Below are 14,519 nucleotides of genomic sequence, written 5' to 3' on the forward strand. Positions count from 1 at the left end.
ACTCCCATGTAGTTGACCGTGGTTCACATCCCGGACCCGGTGGCTTAAAACTCACGCCAGGCGCGTGTGCGTGTGTGCCCAAGATCCTGAGAAGAGAACGGAGGAGAAGGGATTGCAGCATGGCCATCACCTGGGGGGTGATTTCTCACTTTCTGTCTCTCTGTCTGGCGAGTGCATGCACCCTACAGCAAAAACCTCTCTCAAAAAAAAAAAAAAAAAAAAAAAAAGGCATTCAGTAGAGACCTCAATAGGAAAAAAAATTTTAGTAGACAAATTAGCTTTAGAGTAAAGGCTACTTTAACTTTAGAACTAAACAAGAAAAGGTTAAGATGATCACTGATGAATAAATAACCTAACTACAAACAAACAAAAAACATCCTGAGAAGATAATAAAAATCCGCACTCAACAAAGTTCATGTCCAAAACATTCACAATGTTTAGCATTCAAATATTACTAAACAGGCAAAGATGCAGGGAAATTTAACAGAAAATCAGGAAAAGTATCGGTTAATAGAAATGAAATGAAGTGAAATGAAATGAAAGAAGTGACAAAATTAGCAAAGAATATCTAAAAAGTTATTTTAAATATGCCCAACATGTTCAAGAATGTACACAAATATCATGAGAAAGAGATGATATACTTCCCCCCCAAATGGAAATGCATACAACTTTAAGAGATGAAAAATACTATTTCTGTAATAAAGTTACTCAGATGTGATTAAAAGCAACTAGACAGTGAAGAAGAAAAGATTAGTGACTTGGAGACAGAGCAACAAAAACTATCTAAACTGAAGTGCGGAGGGGCAAAAAACTGGGTAGTTGAGGAAGGAATGGTCTCACTGATGTTTAAACAATATCAAATGGTCTAGTACATGTATACTTGGAAAAAAAAAAACAAAAACAAAAACAAAAAGGATGAGAGAATATAACAGAGAAAAATTTGAGGTCAGATGGTGGCACAGCAGTACAATTTAACACCCTATCAGGCAATTCTACATAGATAGGTTCCAATGTCAAGAATGAAGATGTACACATGTGTGCAGAGCTGGCTGAAAGCTGGGAGGTGAATCAGTGTTCAGAATCTCTTGGGAATTTCTTGTTTGTTTACTCTCTTACTCATAGAAAAAATAAAATTTTTAAACACTTGACATGGTCACTGAAAAATTCCTGAATTTCATAAAAGCAATGATCCCATAAATCCAAGAAGCTCAACAATCCCAAGTGGGAGAAACATACAAAAAAAAAAACAAAAAAAAAAAACCCCACAAGGCATACTAATCTCTGGGGGTAAAAAAATCCTGAAAGGTATCAAAGAAAAAAGACACAAGGCTAGTCCCATAGCCTAGTGGTCAAGGGAGGCAGATTCTACAGAGCCAACCATGGTTCAAATTCCAGCCCCACAGCTGAAAAACACTAGGCATGTGTGTATATGTGTGCCCCAAATCCCAACTGGATAGAGAAATGGAAGAGAAAGTATATTATGACCATGCACTAATGGAGGGTGCTTTCTTCTTCTTCCTCTGTATCTCTGTCTCTCTCTGATAAGCACATATGCCCTCTGACAGTAATAAGATTTTTTAAAAAATGACACATTATATAGAGAGTAACAAAAATAAGCAGCAGGCAAGGAACAGCATAAAGTACTATGAGAAAAGAAGCTGTAAATCTGTTATGTATCCAGGAGGGACAGGTCAGTAACATAAGCAATACTACTGGGGCTGGCAGGTGGCGTGGTGGTTAAAGGCACCAGACTCCCACATGGCCGACTGCAGTTCAAGTCCTGGACCTGGTGGCTTGCCTTCTCACTTTCCTTCTCTGTCTCTCTCTCTCTTTCTCTGTCTGATTAAACAGGAAAATAATAATGATAAAAAAAGTAAAAACAACAACAACAAAAAAAACTATACTATCAATGAAGTTGATCTGCTCAGAATCCTGAGGGGATACAGAAATGGAGGAAAAAACACTGTGGTGTGAAGTGCCCCATGAGGAGGTGCCTGCCTTCGCACTTTCTCCTCCAGTCCCCACTCCAACATTTATACAGTATTATAACAAACAAAAGCACAATTTTAAGTCCACAAGAAAAACCATATGCAGGGTGATAAAAGAGGTTGCTAGATGTTTAAAAGAACTAAAATAATAAGAATATGGTCTCTAACCACAAAAGAAATTAGAAATCAGTAATAGAGATCTGAAAACATTTTCCCCAAAGCTTAAAATTAAACAACATACTTCTTTTTAAGCTTTATTTATTTCTTCTATGGTAGACATGTGAGAAGGATAGGGGTGTGTATCTCCAACAGGGTCCTCATGCTGTTACTGAATCCCTAGCCTCAGTCAGCCAGGATCATGGGCACACATACATGTGCCTTGTATGCAAAGAGAGAGCACAGGATGCAAATTAGGACCTTCTCACATGGCCTCAAAATCAGCAAGTGTTGTTTTACCCTTGCACTATTGCAGCTGGCTAAAATCAAACAATATACTTCTAAATAACTAATGGGTTAGGAAAAAAAATCATAAAGGAGGGACCAGCAGTTAGCGTACTGGCTATGTTGCTGAACTCCTATGTAGCCAACCGCAATTCGAGCCCCGGACCTGGTGGCTTAAACTCACGCTGGGCGCATGTGCATGCCCGCCCAAGATCCCGAGAGGAGAATGGAGGAGAAGGGATTGCGGTGTGGCCTTCCCCCTTGGGGGGGGGGGTGATTTCTCACTTTCTATCTCTCTGTCTCTGTCTTTCCGGCGAGCACACTATAGCGAAAACCTCTCCCCCCCAAAAAAAAAAATCATAAAGGAAATCAGAAACTATATTGAAGTAATTGTGAATGAAAACAAGTATGTTAAAATTTGTAGGATGCAGCAAAAGCCCTGCAAAAGGGTAATAGGTTTAAATTCAGAAATACTTACACAAAGGGGAAAAGTCTAAAATCAACGATTAAAAAGTTAAAAGGAAATTCAACCCAGTGAAAGAAAAGAAATAATAAAGAGCATAAGGAGATCAGCAGGTGGCATGGTGATTAAGACGCTGGACATTCCCACATGGCTAACCATGGTTCGAAGTCTTGGACCTGGGGGCTTGCTTTCTCACTTTCACTTTCTGTGTCTGGTCAAATTTAAATAAATGAATGAATAAATAAAATTAAATAATTCTTTTTTTTTTTTTTAATAATTCTTTTAAAAAAGCATAAATCAATGAAACAGAGTGAACAAATAATAGAGAAATGTATTAAATTATTTTACAAAGATAAATAAAATTGATAATCTTTGATCTTAGAAGAAAAAGCAAGGGACCAGCAGTTAGCGTAATAGCTATGCCACTGAATTCCCACGTAGCTGACCACGATTTGAGTCCCGGACCCGGAGGTTTAAACTCTCTCTGGATGCGTGTGCGTGCATGCCCAAGATCCCGAGAGGAGAATGGAGGAGAAGGGATTGCAGCATGGCCATCCTCCCTGGGGGGGTGGGGGGTGGTGGTATTTCTCGCTTTCTATCTCTCTGGCAAGTGCACGGACCCTATGGCAAAAATCTCTCTCAAAATAACAACAACATGGAACCAGCAGTTGGTGTAATGGCTATGTTGCTAGACTCCCACGTAATTGACCATGGTTTGAGTCCCGGACCTGGTGGCATAAACTCATGCTGGGTGCCTGTGTGTGCGTGCCCAAGATCCCGAGAAGAGAATGGAGGAGGGGATTGCAGCGTGGCCATCCCCCTTGGGGGGTGATTTTTCACTTTCTGTCTCTGTGTTTGTCTGTCTTTCTGGCAAGCACACAGGCCCTATAACAAAAACCTCTAAAAAAAATAAATAAATAACAACAACAACAAAAAACATAATAGAAAAATCATGTGATCTTAATAGATGAAGAAAAAGTACTTGATAAAATATAAAGCCTAATTGTAACAACAACAAAACTATCAAAATACTAGGGACATGACAGAACATTCTCAATTGATAACCTAACACAAATATCATACTGCATGGCAAAAGATAGTTTTCCCCTTAAAATCAAGAACAAGGCAAGAATGTCTGCTCTCACCACTTTTATTCAATGCTGGATTAGAGATCCTAGCCAGTTCAAAGAAATAGGAAAAATAGAAAATGGAAAGTGGACAAATTATTTGTAAACTATGATCATCTATGTTGAATGTATTAGGGAACTTACATACAATCTATATGCATTAATAAGAGATTTCAGCAAGGACTCAGGTATAATGTCAATTTATGAAAGTTATATATTTCTATATTCAACAATAAACTGAAAGTGAAATTTTAAAGCAATGCTCTTTACACACACACACACAAATGGAATAGGGTCAGTTCAGTGCCTCAGTGGTACTGCACTGCTCAAGCAACGATAGATCTACATGGAAAACTGCAGGTTCGCTTCCCCAGTTGACTTGTCTACACCAAGCATGCATGCCCACAGTCATGGCTGGTTGGGAAGGCTGAGAGTAGGAGGAGGTGGCAGCATGAGACCCTTGTCTTTTCCTCTGTCTCCCAGTCTCATGAAATTAAAAGGATATTATGAAATATTTAGCAATAAATTTAACAAAATATGTGCAAGACCTCTGCTCTGACAGCTACAACATTGTTAATATAAATGGAAGGAAAAAAATAAATAGAAATGCTGTATTCATGGATTGGAACACTCATTAATTAATGTTAACATACCAGTTCACTCCAAACTGATGTAGAGTTTCAGCAGACTCACAATCAAAATTTCAAAAATCTTTTTTTTGGTTTTGGTTTTACTGCTTCCCAGGCCAGCCTTCACCTAGTGATCCTGCTGTCTCAGCCTTCCCGAGTCACCTGGATTACAGTGGCATGCCACAGAGTCCAACCTTTAGGTTGGACCAGGAAATGAACCCAGGCCTCATGAAGCATTTTTAAAGAAAACATTAGTGGGACCAGCAGTTGGCATAACGGCTATGTTGCTGGACTCCCGTGTAGTTGACTGTGGTTTGAGTCCTGGACCCAGTGGCTTAAACTCACGCTGGGTGCATGTGCGTGCGTGCCCAAGATCCTGAGAGGAAAATGGAAGAGAAGAGATTGCGGTGTGGCCATCCCCCTTGTGGGGTGATTTCTCGCTTTCTGTCTTTCTGTCTCTCTTTGTCTTTCTGGCAAGCGCATGTACTCTATAGCAAAAACCTCTCCAAAAAAAGAAAGAAAAAAAGAAAGCATCAAGTTGACTCTAAAATTTATATGTAAATGAAAAGATTCTAGAATAAACAAAACAATTTAAAAACCCCAAAGTTGGCAGAGTCACACTTTTTGATTTCAAGACACTACCAAGCTACAGCTATCAACATACTACATTACTGGGAGGTGTTGTGGTGGTTGAGGCGCCAGACTTCCACATGGCTGACCAGGATTCAAGTCCCAGACCCAGCGGATTGCTCTCTCTTTCTCTCTCTGGTAAGCACATGTGCCCTACAACAAATTAAAGTAATATTAAATAAAATTAAATAATTCTTAAAAAAAAAGGTATTACATATCTGACCTATGGATGGATGTGTAGATCTGTAAAAAGCCTGATAGTAAACATTAGGCTTCGTAAGCCACGTAAAGTCTCCATCGTGTATTCTTCTTTGCTTTTGTTTATTAGCCTCTAAAATTGTAAAACTCATATTTAGGTCAAGGCCATACAAAAACAGGTCATTTGGCCTATGGGACATAGTTTAAATAAAGAGCAGAAAAAAAAAAAACCAGATTCACATATAAGGTAATTAATTTCAGATAATCATGTTAAGATAAGGTGATGAGGAAAGACTAGTCCTTTCAACAAATGATGCTGGATCACTTTGATATACATCTCGAAAAAAAATTAACCTCAACTCTTACCTAACACTATACAGTACATTAAAAGCCTAATTAAAAATGGATCAAATCCCAGAAAGCACTTCCAAGAGAAAATTTCCATGATCTTGGAATAGGCATGGATTTCTTACACAGTACACAAAAAAACAGTAAGTCATAAAAGAAAAACTCTAACAAAAATAGAAATGTCTATTATTTGGAAGACTTCACCAAGAAAATGAAATGGAAAGCTACAGAATGGGAGAAAATTCTCCCATGCACATTTCTGACAAAACACTTATATAGGGAACATCAGTTAGCGTAATGGCTATGATGCTGGACTCCCACGTAGTCGACCGCAGTTCGCGTCCCGGACCCAGAGGCTTAAAACTCACGCCGGGCGCATGTGCGTGCATGCCCAAGATCCCAAGAGAAGAATGGAGGAGAAGGGATTGCGCATGGCCATCCCCCCGGGGGGGTGATTTCTCACTTTCTATCTCTCTGTTTCTCTCTTTCTGGAGAGCGCACATGCCCTATAGCAAAAACCTCTCCAAAAAAAAAGAAAGAAAAAAAATCACTTATATAAAAACAAAATGAAAAATACTTACAAATCAAAATTATGATGACAGGTAACCCAATTTAAAGATGGATAAAAGATTTAAGCAGGTACTTCAAAAAGGAACATACACAAGTGGCCAATAAGCATAGAAAAAGCTGAACATTGAAGCTGGCAGGTGGCATGGTGGTTAAGGGCACTGAACTCCCACATGGCCGACTACGGTTTGAGTTCCAGACCTGATGGGTTGCTTTCTCACTTTCCCTCCCTCTCTCTGTCTCTCTGTCTCTTTCTGGTCAAATTAAAATAAATAAAAAATAAAATGATTCTTAAAAAAATTATTCTTTTAAAAAAATTAAAAAGAAAGAACTGAACATTATTAGTCATCAGGAAATGCAAACTCATTTATTTTTTTATTTTATTTATTTTTTTTGGAGAGGTTTTTGCTATAGGGCACATGTGCTTGCCAGAAAGACAGTGAGAGACAGAGAGACAGAAAGCGAGAAATCACCCCCCAGGAGAGATGGCAAGGCCGCAATCCCTTCTCCTCTATTCTCCTCTCGGGATCTTGGGCACTCACGGACATGTGCCCGGGGTGAGTTTAAGCCACTGGGTCCGGGACTCAAACCGCAGTCGGCTACATGGGAGTTCAGTGACATAGCCATTATGCTAACTGCTGGTCCCAATGTAAACTGCATTTAAAAGGCAATTCCACTGCATAGCTATCAGAATGTCTAAAATTAAAAAGGCCAACCATAACAAGTGTTAACAAGAAAGTGGCAGAAACAGAACTTTCATATATTACTGATGAAAATGTGAAATAGTATTAACTACTTTGGAAAACTGTTTGGTAGTTTCTTAAAAGGTTCGAAATACATCTATTTTAGATCCAGCAATTCTACTCATCAGTACTCAAGAGAAACAGAAGCATGTCCACATAAAGATGTGTACAAGATGTGCACTGCAGTTACCTTATAAGAGCCCCAAATTGGAAACTACTCCAATGTCATTATATAACAATGAATAAAGAAATATAAGTACGTACTTAGCTGGAAACAAGAACAAATTATTGCTACATAGAACATGGATGAATCTCACTGATATAATGCTGAGTAAAAGACCGAGATATAAAAAAAACATGTAGTGTATGATTTCATTTATATAAAATTCTAGAAAATCTATATAGTGACAAAAAGCAGATCAGTGGTTGGCTCGGGGTAGGTACAGGTAAGGGAGAATAAGTATTTTCTAGGATGATGAAAATGTTCTGTATTTTTATTGTAGTGCTGGCTACATAGATTTGTCAAAACTCAACAAAGTTGATTTTAAAAACTCCGAATTATTCCTATTTTAGCTGTAAGAAACCCAAAGCACTGAGAGGCCAAGTAACTTATACTAGAGCCAAGATTCAATCTCTAGTAACTTTACTCTTAAGACCTTATTATGAGCCACTCTTTCATTCTGATGCTATAAAAGTAGAATACATCTATAGTCTCTTCTCTTCTGGTCACTATACATGTATTTATAAACATTCAATATTTGTATAATCAGAAATCAATTTTTAAAGGACAAAGATGCTTCAGGACCTTTTTCCAAGATAACATTTAATCCACTAATGAGAACATATTGGGTGGGGACCAGCAGTTAGCGTAATGGCTATGTCTCTGGACTCCCACGTAGTCGACCATGGTTTGCATCCCGGACCCCGTGGCTTAAAACTCACACCGGGCGCGTGTGCGTGCATGCCCAAGATCCTGAAAGGAGAATGGAGGAGAAGGGACTGCGGCGTGGCCAACCCCCCTTGGGGGGGTGATTTCTCACTTTCTGTCTCTCTGTCTCTCTCTGTCTGGCAGATACACGCACCCTATAGCAAAAACCTCTCAAAAAAAAAAAAACAAAAGAAAAAACCGTTAAAAAAAAAAAAAAAAAAAAAAGGAGAACATATTGGGTGTATTTTTTCATCTTTATGAAGTCATTTACCTATGTGGGGAGGGGTCTTCAATGACTTCATGGAAAATGCATATTATGAAAAAATTATTAATTCTATTTTTCCAAACCTTTCTTAAATGTATTTTTTCTTTATCCATGATAGAATGTGTGTATGTGCATAAGAATGAGAGAGAGAGCAAATGAGAGTCAGAAAGATAAGCACTCCTCCACCCCCGGGGTCTGGTCACATCCGATCCACTTTCTTTCTTTCTTTTTTTTTTTTTTTTGAGAGGTTTTCGCTATAGGGCGCGTGTGCTCGCCAGACAGAGACATAGAGACAGAAAGCGAGAAATCACCCCCCAGGGGGTTGGTCACACCACAATCCCTCCTCCTCCATCCTCCTCTCGGGATCTTGGGCACGCACGCACACGCGCCCAGCATGAGTTTTAAGCCACCGGGTCCGGGACGCGAACCGTGGTCAACAACATGGGAGCCCAGCGACATAGCCATTATGCTAACTGCTGGTTCCCAACGATCCACTTTCTTTATAGTATTATGGCTTGTCGGACCTTAGGCACTTGTATATGAGTCTGGCATGATTTTCAGGCTGACCAGGCCAAGGATTTGAACCACAGTGTGTGGCATATGGCTTCTCTTGCCACTGCACCATGGAGTTGACCCTCCACTAACTTTTTGAAGTTCCTGTGTTTTATTTTCCAGTCCACATTTCTTCACCTTGTTCAGAAACATATCACATACACTTTTGTAAAAAGCATTCCAGAAGACTGGCCCTATGTAGAGTAGTGCTTAAGCCCTAAGTGTAATGAGCCGGATGCCACCTGGCCAGTCGTGAATTGAATCCTGGCCCTTTGTATTCAGCATAGGAGGGAAGTTTTTCAAGGGCATTGGCAATAAACTCTCTGTTGCAGCTGTTTCCCAATTAATGTAAATCTTTTTCCTGTATAGTCTTTGAATAGCACCTTTTAACTAACCCATATATGTTTGGTTTTCAATGTTTTTTTAATACCATGTGGACTTATATGGTGCTCACTTTAGACTTGTGGTGTGGACTACTTATGCTACACAGTTATATCATAGCCTTCTTAGTCGTGTGCTTGGTTGGCTCTGTGGGTGCAGTCTAGATGGTGTCTAATGTATTTGTTCACAAGTGAAAGATTGTGCATGTGTTATATGTCATAGTATGTCATCAAAAAGGAAGGGAGTGAAAAACCATTCCATGATGATAATATCGGACCAAACCACTTACTGCTCTAAAGTTACTTGTACCCCTTAACCTGTCTTCAGAAGTTGCATATAGTTATAGTAGTGTATAAATTAAATATTGTGGGAAAACAGTCTTGTATTTTTCTGTATAGAATTCTGGCAATTCTATCTGTATTTAAAGATTTGACAATCTCTGGGGACCAGCAGGTAGCATGGTGGTTTAGGTGCTGGACACTCCCACATGGCCAAACATGGTTCAAGTCCTGGACATGGTGGCTTGCTTTCTCACTTTCCCTTTCTTGCTCTCCCTGTGTCTCTCTCACTCTGGTCAAATGAAAAGTAAATGAATGAATGAATAAAATTAAATAAAATAACTCTTTAAAAAAAAAAGATTTGACAATCTCAACATTGACTTGGAGAATAGCCATGAGACTGAACTGAACTATTATTTAAAGTGTGAACCACATATGATAAATCTGTCACTGATAAGCTGTAACACTGATAAACTTAAACACAGCAAATGATTTTTCAGTTTATTCATGCTTTAAATTGATATTTTGTGTAAATTACACGAGACAGTATTTTCACATAAGAAATCAAGGTGGAGTGGTGGTTAAGGCACTGGACTCCCATGTGATTTGGTTGACCGTGGTTCAAGTCCTGGACCTGGCCGCTTGCTTTCTCACTTACCCGTTCTCTCTCTCTGTCTCTCTCTGGTCAAATTAAAACACAAATAATAATAACAAAATTAAATAAATAATTCTTTAAAAAAAGAAATCATGAACAACTTACCTATGGAAACCATCTTTCAAAACTTCTTGCATCAAAATAATTTCAGAACAAGTGGCCCTTATGCCTATAAAAACCAAAAGATTAAGAAAAACAACAAAAAAAGGACTCAAAACAAGAAAATGTAAATAGGTAGAAAAGAATAATTTCAATAGGCTTTACCTGTGTGCTTGTTTAAAGGAAAAAAAAATTCCAGTCTATCACTTAATAGCTTAAGACACTTTGGGTAAGATAGCTTCTCTCTGTTAGTTCACAAGGACTTAATAAATACAGAAGCATTTAGAACATAGCCTATCATACAGTATGCTCTTTATGTGTGTTTGTTATTCATATAACCTATTTAAGTGTTCCTGGGACCACAAACATGAATAAAGTGTCTAAAAGCAAGGAAACGTGTTTAAATCCTGGCTCACCGAAACCGTATCGGATAAATACTGCCAACTTCTGTATTTTAACATCCATGCCTACAAAACTGGAAAGATGGTATATTTGTACCTTGTGGAGATGCTCAGAAGATTTTTTTTTTAAAAGAAGAAAAAACACTGGGACCAGCAGTTAGAGTAATGGCTATGTCACTGAATTCCCATGTAGCCGACCACGATTTGAGCCCCAGACCCGGTGGCTTAAACTCATGCCGGGCACGTGTGCGTGCGTGACCAAGATCCCGAGAGGAGAATGGAGAAGGGATTGTGGTGTGGCCATCGCCCTGGAAGGGGTGATTTCTCGCTTTCTGTCTCTCTGTCTCTATCTTTCCCGCGAGCGCATACACCCTATAGCAAAAAACTCTCAAAAAAAAAAAAAAGAAGAAAAAACTAGAGGCACTTAAAGTGCCAAAGTATTCCTCCATAAATTTGGAATAACCATAAATCTCACTATACTGATTCTATTCAGACATTAATATGTCCAATGTGAGCATCCTGAAACTTAAAATTCTAAGAACTATCAACTCTGTCAGGAACTTTGCCCCACATCAAAAGCTACAAGTGTATGAGAAAAACACACAGAAAATCACATATTACTGAATATTGGTGAGTGGACTAGATGTATTCCTGAAAAGATGTTAAGAAAAATGATGCAGGAGCCGGAAGATGGCACAGGGTTAAGGCACTTAAACTCCCATAAGTCCTGGTTTTGGCAGCTGGAAACTCTTGTATGTTCGTGCATGCCCAAGGTCCCAAGAGGAGAGTGGAGGAGAAGGGACTGAGTTGTGGCCTTCCCCCCAACCCCACTCCCACCCCCCTCCGCTGGGGAGGTGTGATTTCTCACTTTGTCTCTCTGGAGCATATGCCTCATAGCAAAAATCTCTCTAAAAAAGAAAAATGATGTAAACATAAAGCCATTTGAAGGAAGGAAAAGAGAAAAGAAAAAAAAAACACATTTGTTAAATAATAACAATATGCCAGATCTTCTATTCGGGGCTTTCACAAAAATTTTCTTTGAACTTTCACAATCTAGCAAAATAGGCAGGCAAACTTACTATCGTCTGTACACAGGAAGAAACGTACAAAGAGTATAAAAACTTAATTCTCAAATTTTATATTCCCCTGCAAAGTCTTCAGTTTGTGTATTTAAGACTGTAGATTGCCATAGTTTTACAGCATATAAATTTCAAACTATTCAATATCCCATAAGTATAGTTTAAAAAAATTACAGTTTATTAACTTGCTTTAATCCCAGCACAGTCTTTTTTTTTTTTTGCATCTGAAAGCTGGTCCCACAATATGATGTACCTTCCTTTCTGCATCCACCATTACAGAGAGGACAAGTCTTTACGCTGTGGAAGATCTGAGCTTTGATACCAATTTGCCTGACTGGATGGGACACAGCAGATGGCCTGAAGTCCCCTCATTTTACAGAGGAGTTTACACTAGTTATGTGGATCTTTGACTTCATCACAGCATTCCTGTAGATAAGGGGTAATTCTTTTTTTTTTTTTTTTTTGGAGAGGTTTTCGCTACAGGGCACATGCGCTCGCCAGACAGACAGAGACACAGAGGCAGAAAGCGAGAAGTCACCCCCCAGAGGGGATGGTCATGCCGCAATCCCTTCTCCTCCATTCTCCTCTCGGGATCTTGGGCATGCACGCACACGCGCCCGGCGTGAGTTTTAAGCCACCGGGTCCGGGAAAGGGGTAATTCTTAACCCAATCTATTGCCGGGTCTCCTGGGATGAAACGCAATCCTGAATTAGGGTGGTCATCTAGCTTTTTATATCCAAAAAAACACACTTCCTACTCAGAAACATTTCAAGTTAAAACATAAGAAGTGGGAAGAGAAGAAAACACCTACTTTTTAGTTCATTACTGTTAGGGGACAGCTGACCTGAGGAGGCAGTATGGGCCCCAGAAACTATTACAGGTTGCTTTTTCTTCCTCGTGGGCAACTGTTCTTGGAAAGGTCAAATCAGTCGTTGTGTAAATATAATGTATAGAAAAACCTAGTCAATGTGTTTTGACTATCTTAGTATTTAAGTATTATCTAAAACAAAAACCATTAAACCTTTTTTCTTTCCTGAAAAAAAAAATAAGAGTATAAAGACTTATAAAAGAGTACGTAGCTCTAGGTCATTAAATTAAGCAAATGGTCAGGAACACTGACTTTGAGTTAGAATGCCTGACTTCAAATTCCAGACTGTCACTTAACAGCTGTGTGACTTTGGGCAAGGTGGTTTCTTTTTGCTAGTTGTTAAAGTGACTTTTAAATCAGGGACCAGCAGAGGATGTAATGGTTACGTCGCTGGACTTCACGTAGTCCATCATGGTTTGAGTCCTGGACCTGGTGCCTTAACACTCACACCAGGTACCTGTGTGGATGCGCAAAATCCCAAGAAAAGAATGGAGAAGGGACTGTGGCATGGCCACCACCCCAAGTGGTGATTTCTGCTTTCTGTCTCTCTGGTGAGCATGCACGCCCGATAGCAAAAATCTCTCTATCAAAAAAAAAAAAAAAAAAAAGACTTTAAAAGGCTAAAATAGTTCCACTTTCCCCGCTGTTTCAAAAAACCTCACTTGCCTTGTAGGAGTTTATTTTCTCCCAAGTAAATATATATGGTATGTATTTCTTGTGCAAATCCAAATTTTCCTTCCTTTTAAATTGTAATGGAGGTGGGGAATAAGGGCTAATCTATCTACAAATTAAATTAGAAGGAAAAACATCAAGCCAATAGCCTTAAATTCTACTGGAATGTACATTAGTGGTAAATCATATTGAGGTGGTACAATGTTTACTTTACAAACTGTATAGTATACATTAGATTATGTATGATTTTTAAGGAAAAAGTACCACTTACAAGACGAATGTGATGCAACAGCATCAAAATACACCAAGATTTTTCCTCTTAAATGAATACTTTGTGGTGATTTGAACTAGCTCTGGAAACTTACTCCTTTTTAATCATAAAATGCCAAGAGTGGGAAGAATCTTTAGAGGTCAGCAAGTTCAGTTGTTTAAAAATTATTTTTGGCCTCATGATCCTTACTTCGAATAAACTTGTAAGCATAATTTGTAAACACAGAAAAGCAAAGCTACAGTGACTGACAGATCCTAGTCTAAGACTCTTCTTTTACAGATGGAGAACCCCACCTGATTGAGGCTGCCTTCCCTTTCCCTATCAAACGTGATCACGTTTTTGTATAACTACACCTGCACGTGTCCATCTCCCTTGCTACACTGCAAGCTCCTCGTGTGCAGGGGCCGTTTTTGCCGCAGGACTTGATCCACAGCACTCAGCACCGCATTTTGGCCACAGATTCAGGCCCAAAGAAGTTAATCATCTTACCTGCCTACCCCAGTCATATAGAAAGCCCAGCCCAACCTAACCCATTTTAAACATGTTCGTAAAAACAACTAGTCGTTTCCCTCCAGTCTCTACACTGCTTTGGGATTCTCACACCTTAGAGCGCTGAGGCTTGGGAGTTGGAAACTTCATGTTTTCCAAGAGCATCCCAAGACATTTCACAGCTATACTTCCTTTCAACACTTGAGTATTGAAGTGTGGCCAGTCTCGCCCGACTCTCCAGAGGCTCAAGATCCGCCACGGGGCCACTACCACCGGGAGGGAGGAGAAAGGCACGGCGGCCTAGGATTTTAGCCTCCTCCTCCGGCCGGAAGCACCCTGGAAATACACGGAGCAGAGAGGCTCGGGAGCCGGGATCCCCACCGCCCCGGCCCACCCTCGCGCCTGCACTCCCGCGGCCCCGCCCCTCTTTACCAGCGTCGGAGGGCG

General features: G+C 39.6%; 1 protein-coding gene across 1 annotated transcript in view; it reads right to left on the reverse strand.

Moving 5' to 3' along the window:
- PIGX (phosphatidylinositol glycan anchor biosynthesis class X) overlaps positions 1-14,519 on the reverse strand; it is a gene marked incomplete at its 5' end in the record, with an annotated part of 41,875 nt that overhangs the window by 27,062 nt on the left and 294 nt on the right. Inside the window, 1 exon segment of the mRNA XM_027775057.1 lies at positions 10,299-10,362. Coding sequence (XP_027630858.1) covers positions 10,299-10,362 — 64 coding nt within the window.

The sequence above is a fragment of the Tupaia chinensis genome, unplaced genomic scaffold (genome assembly GCF_000334495.1).
Source record: "Tupaia chinensis unplaced genomic scaffold, TupChi_1.0 Scaffold000515_1, whole genome shotgun sequence".
In the NCBI taxonomy this organism is placed as follows: domain Eukaryota; kingdom Metazoa; phylum Chordata; class Mammalia; order Scandentia; family Tupaiidae; genus Tupaia; species Tupaia belangeri.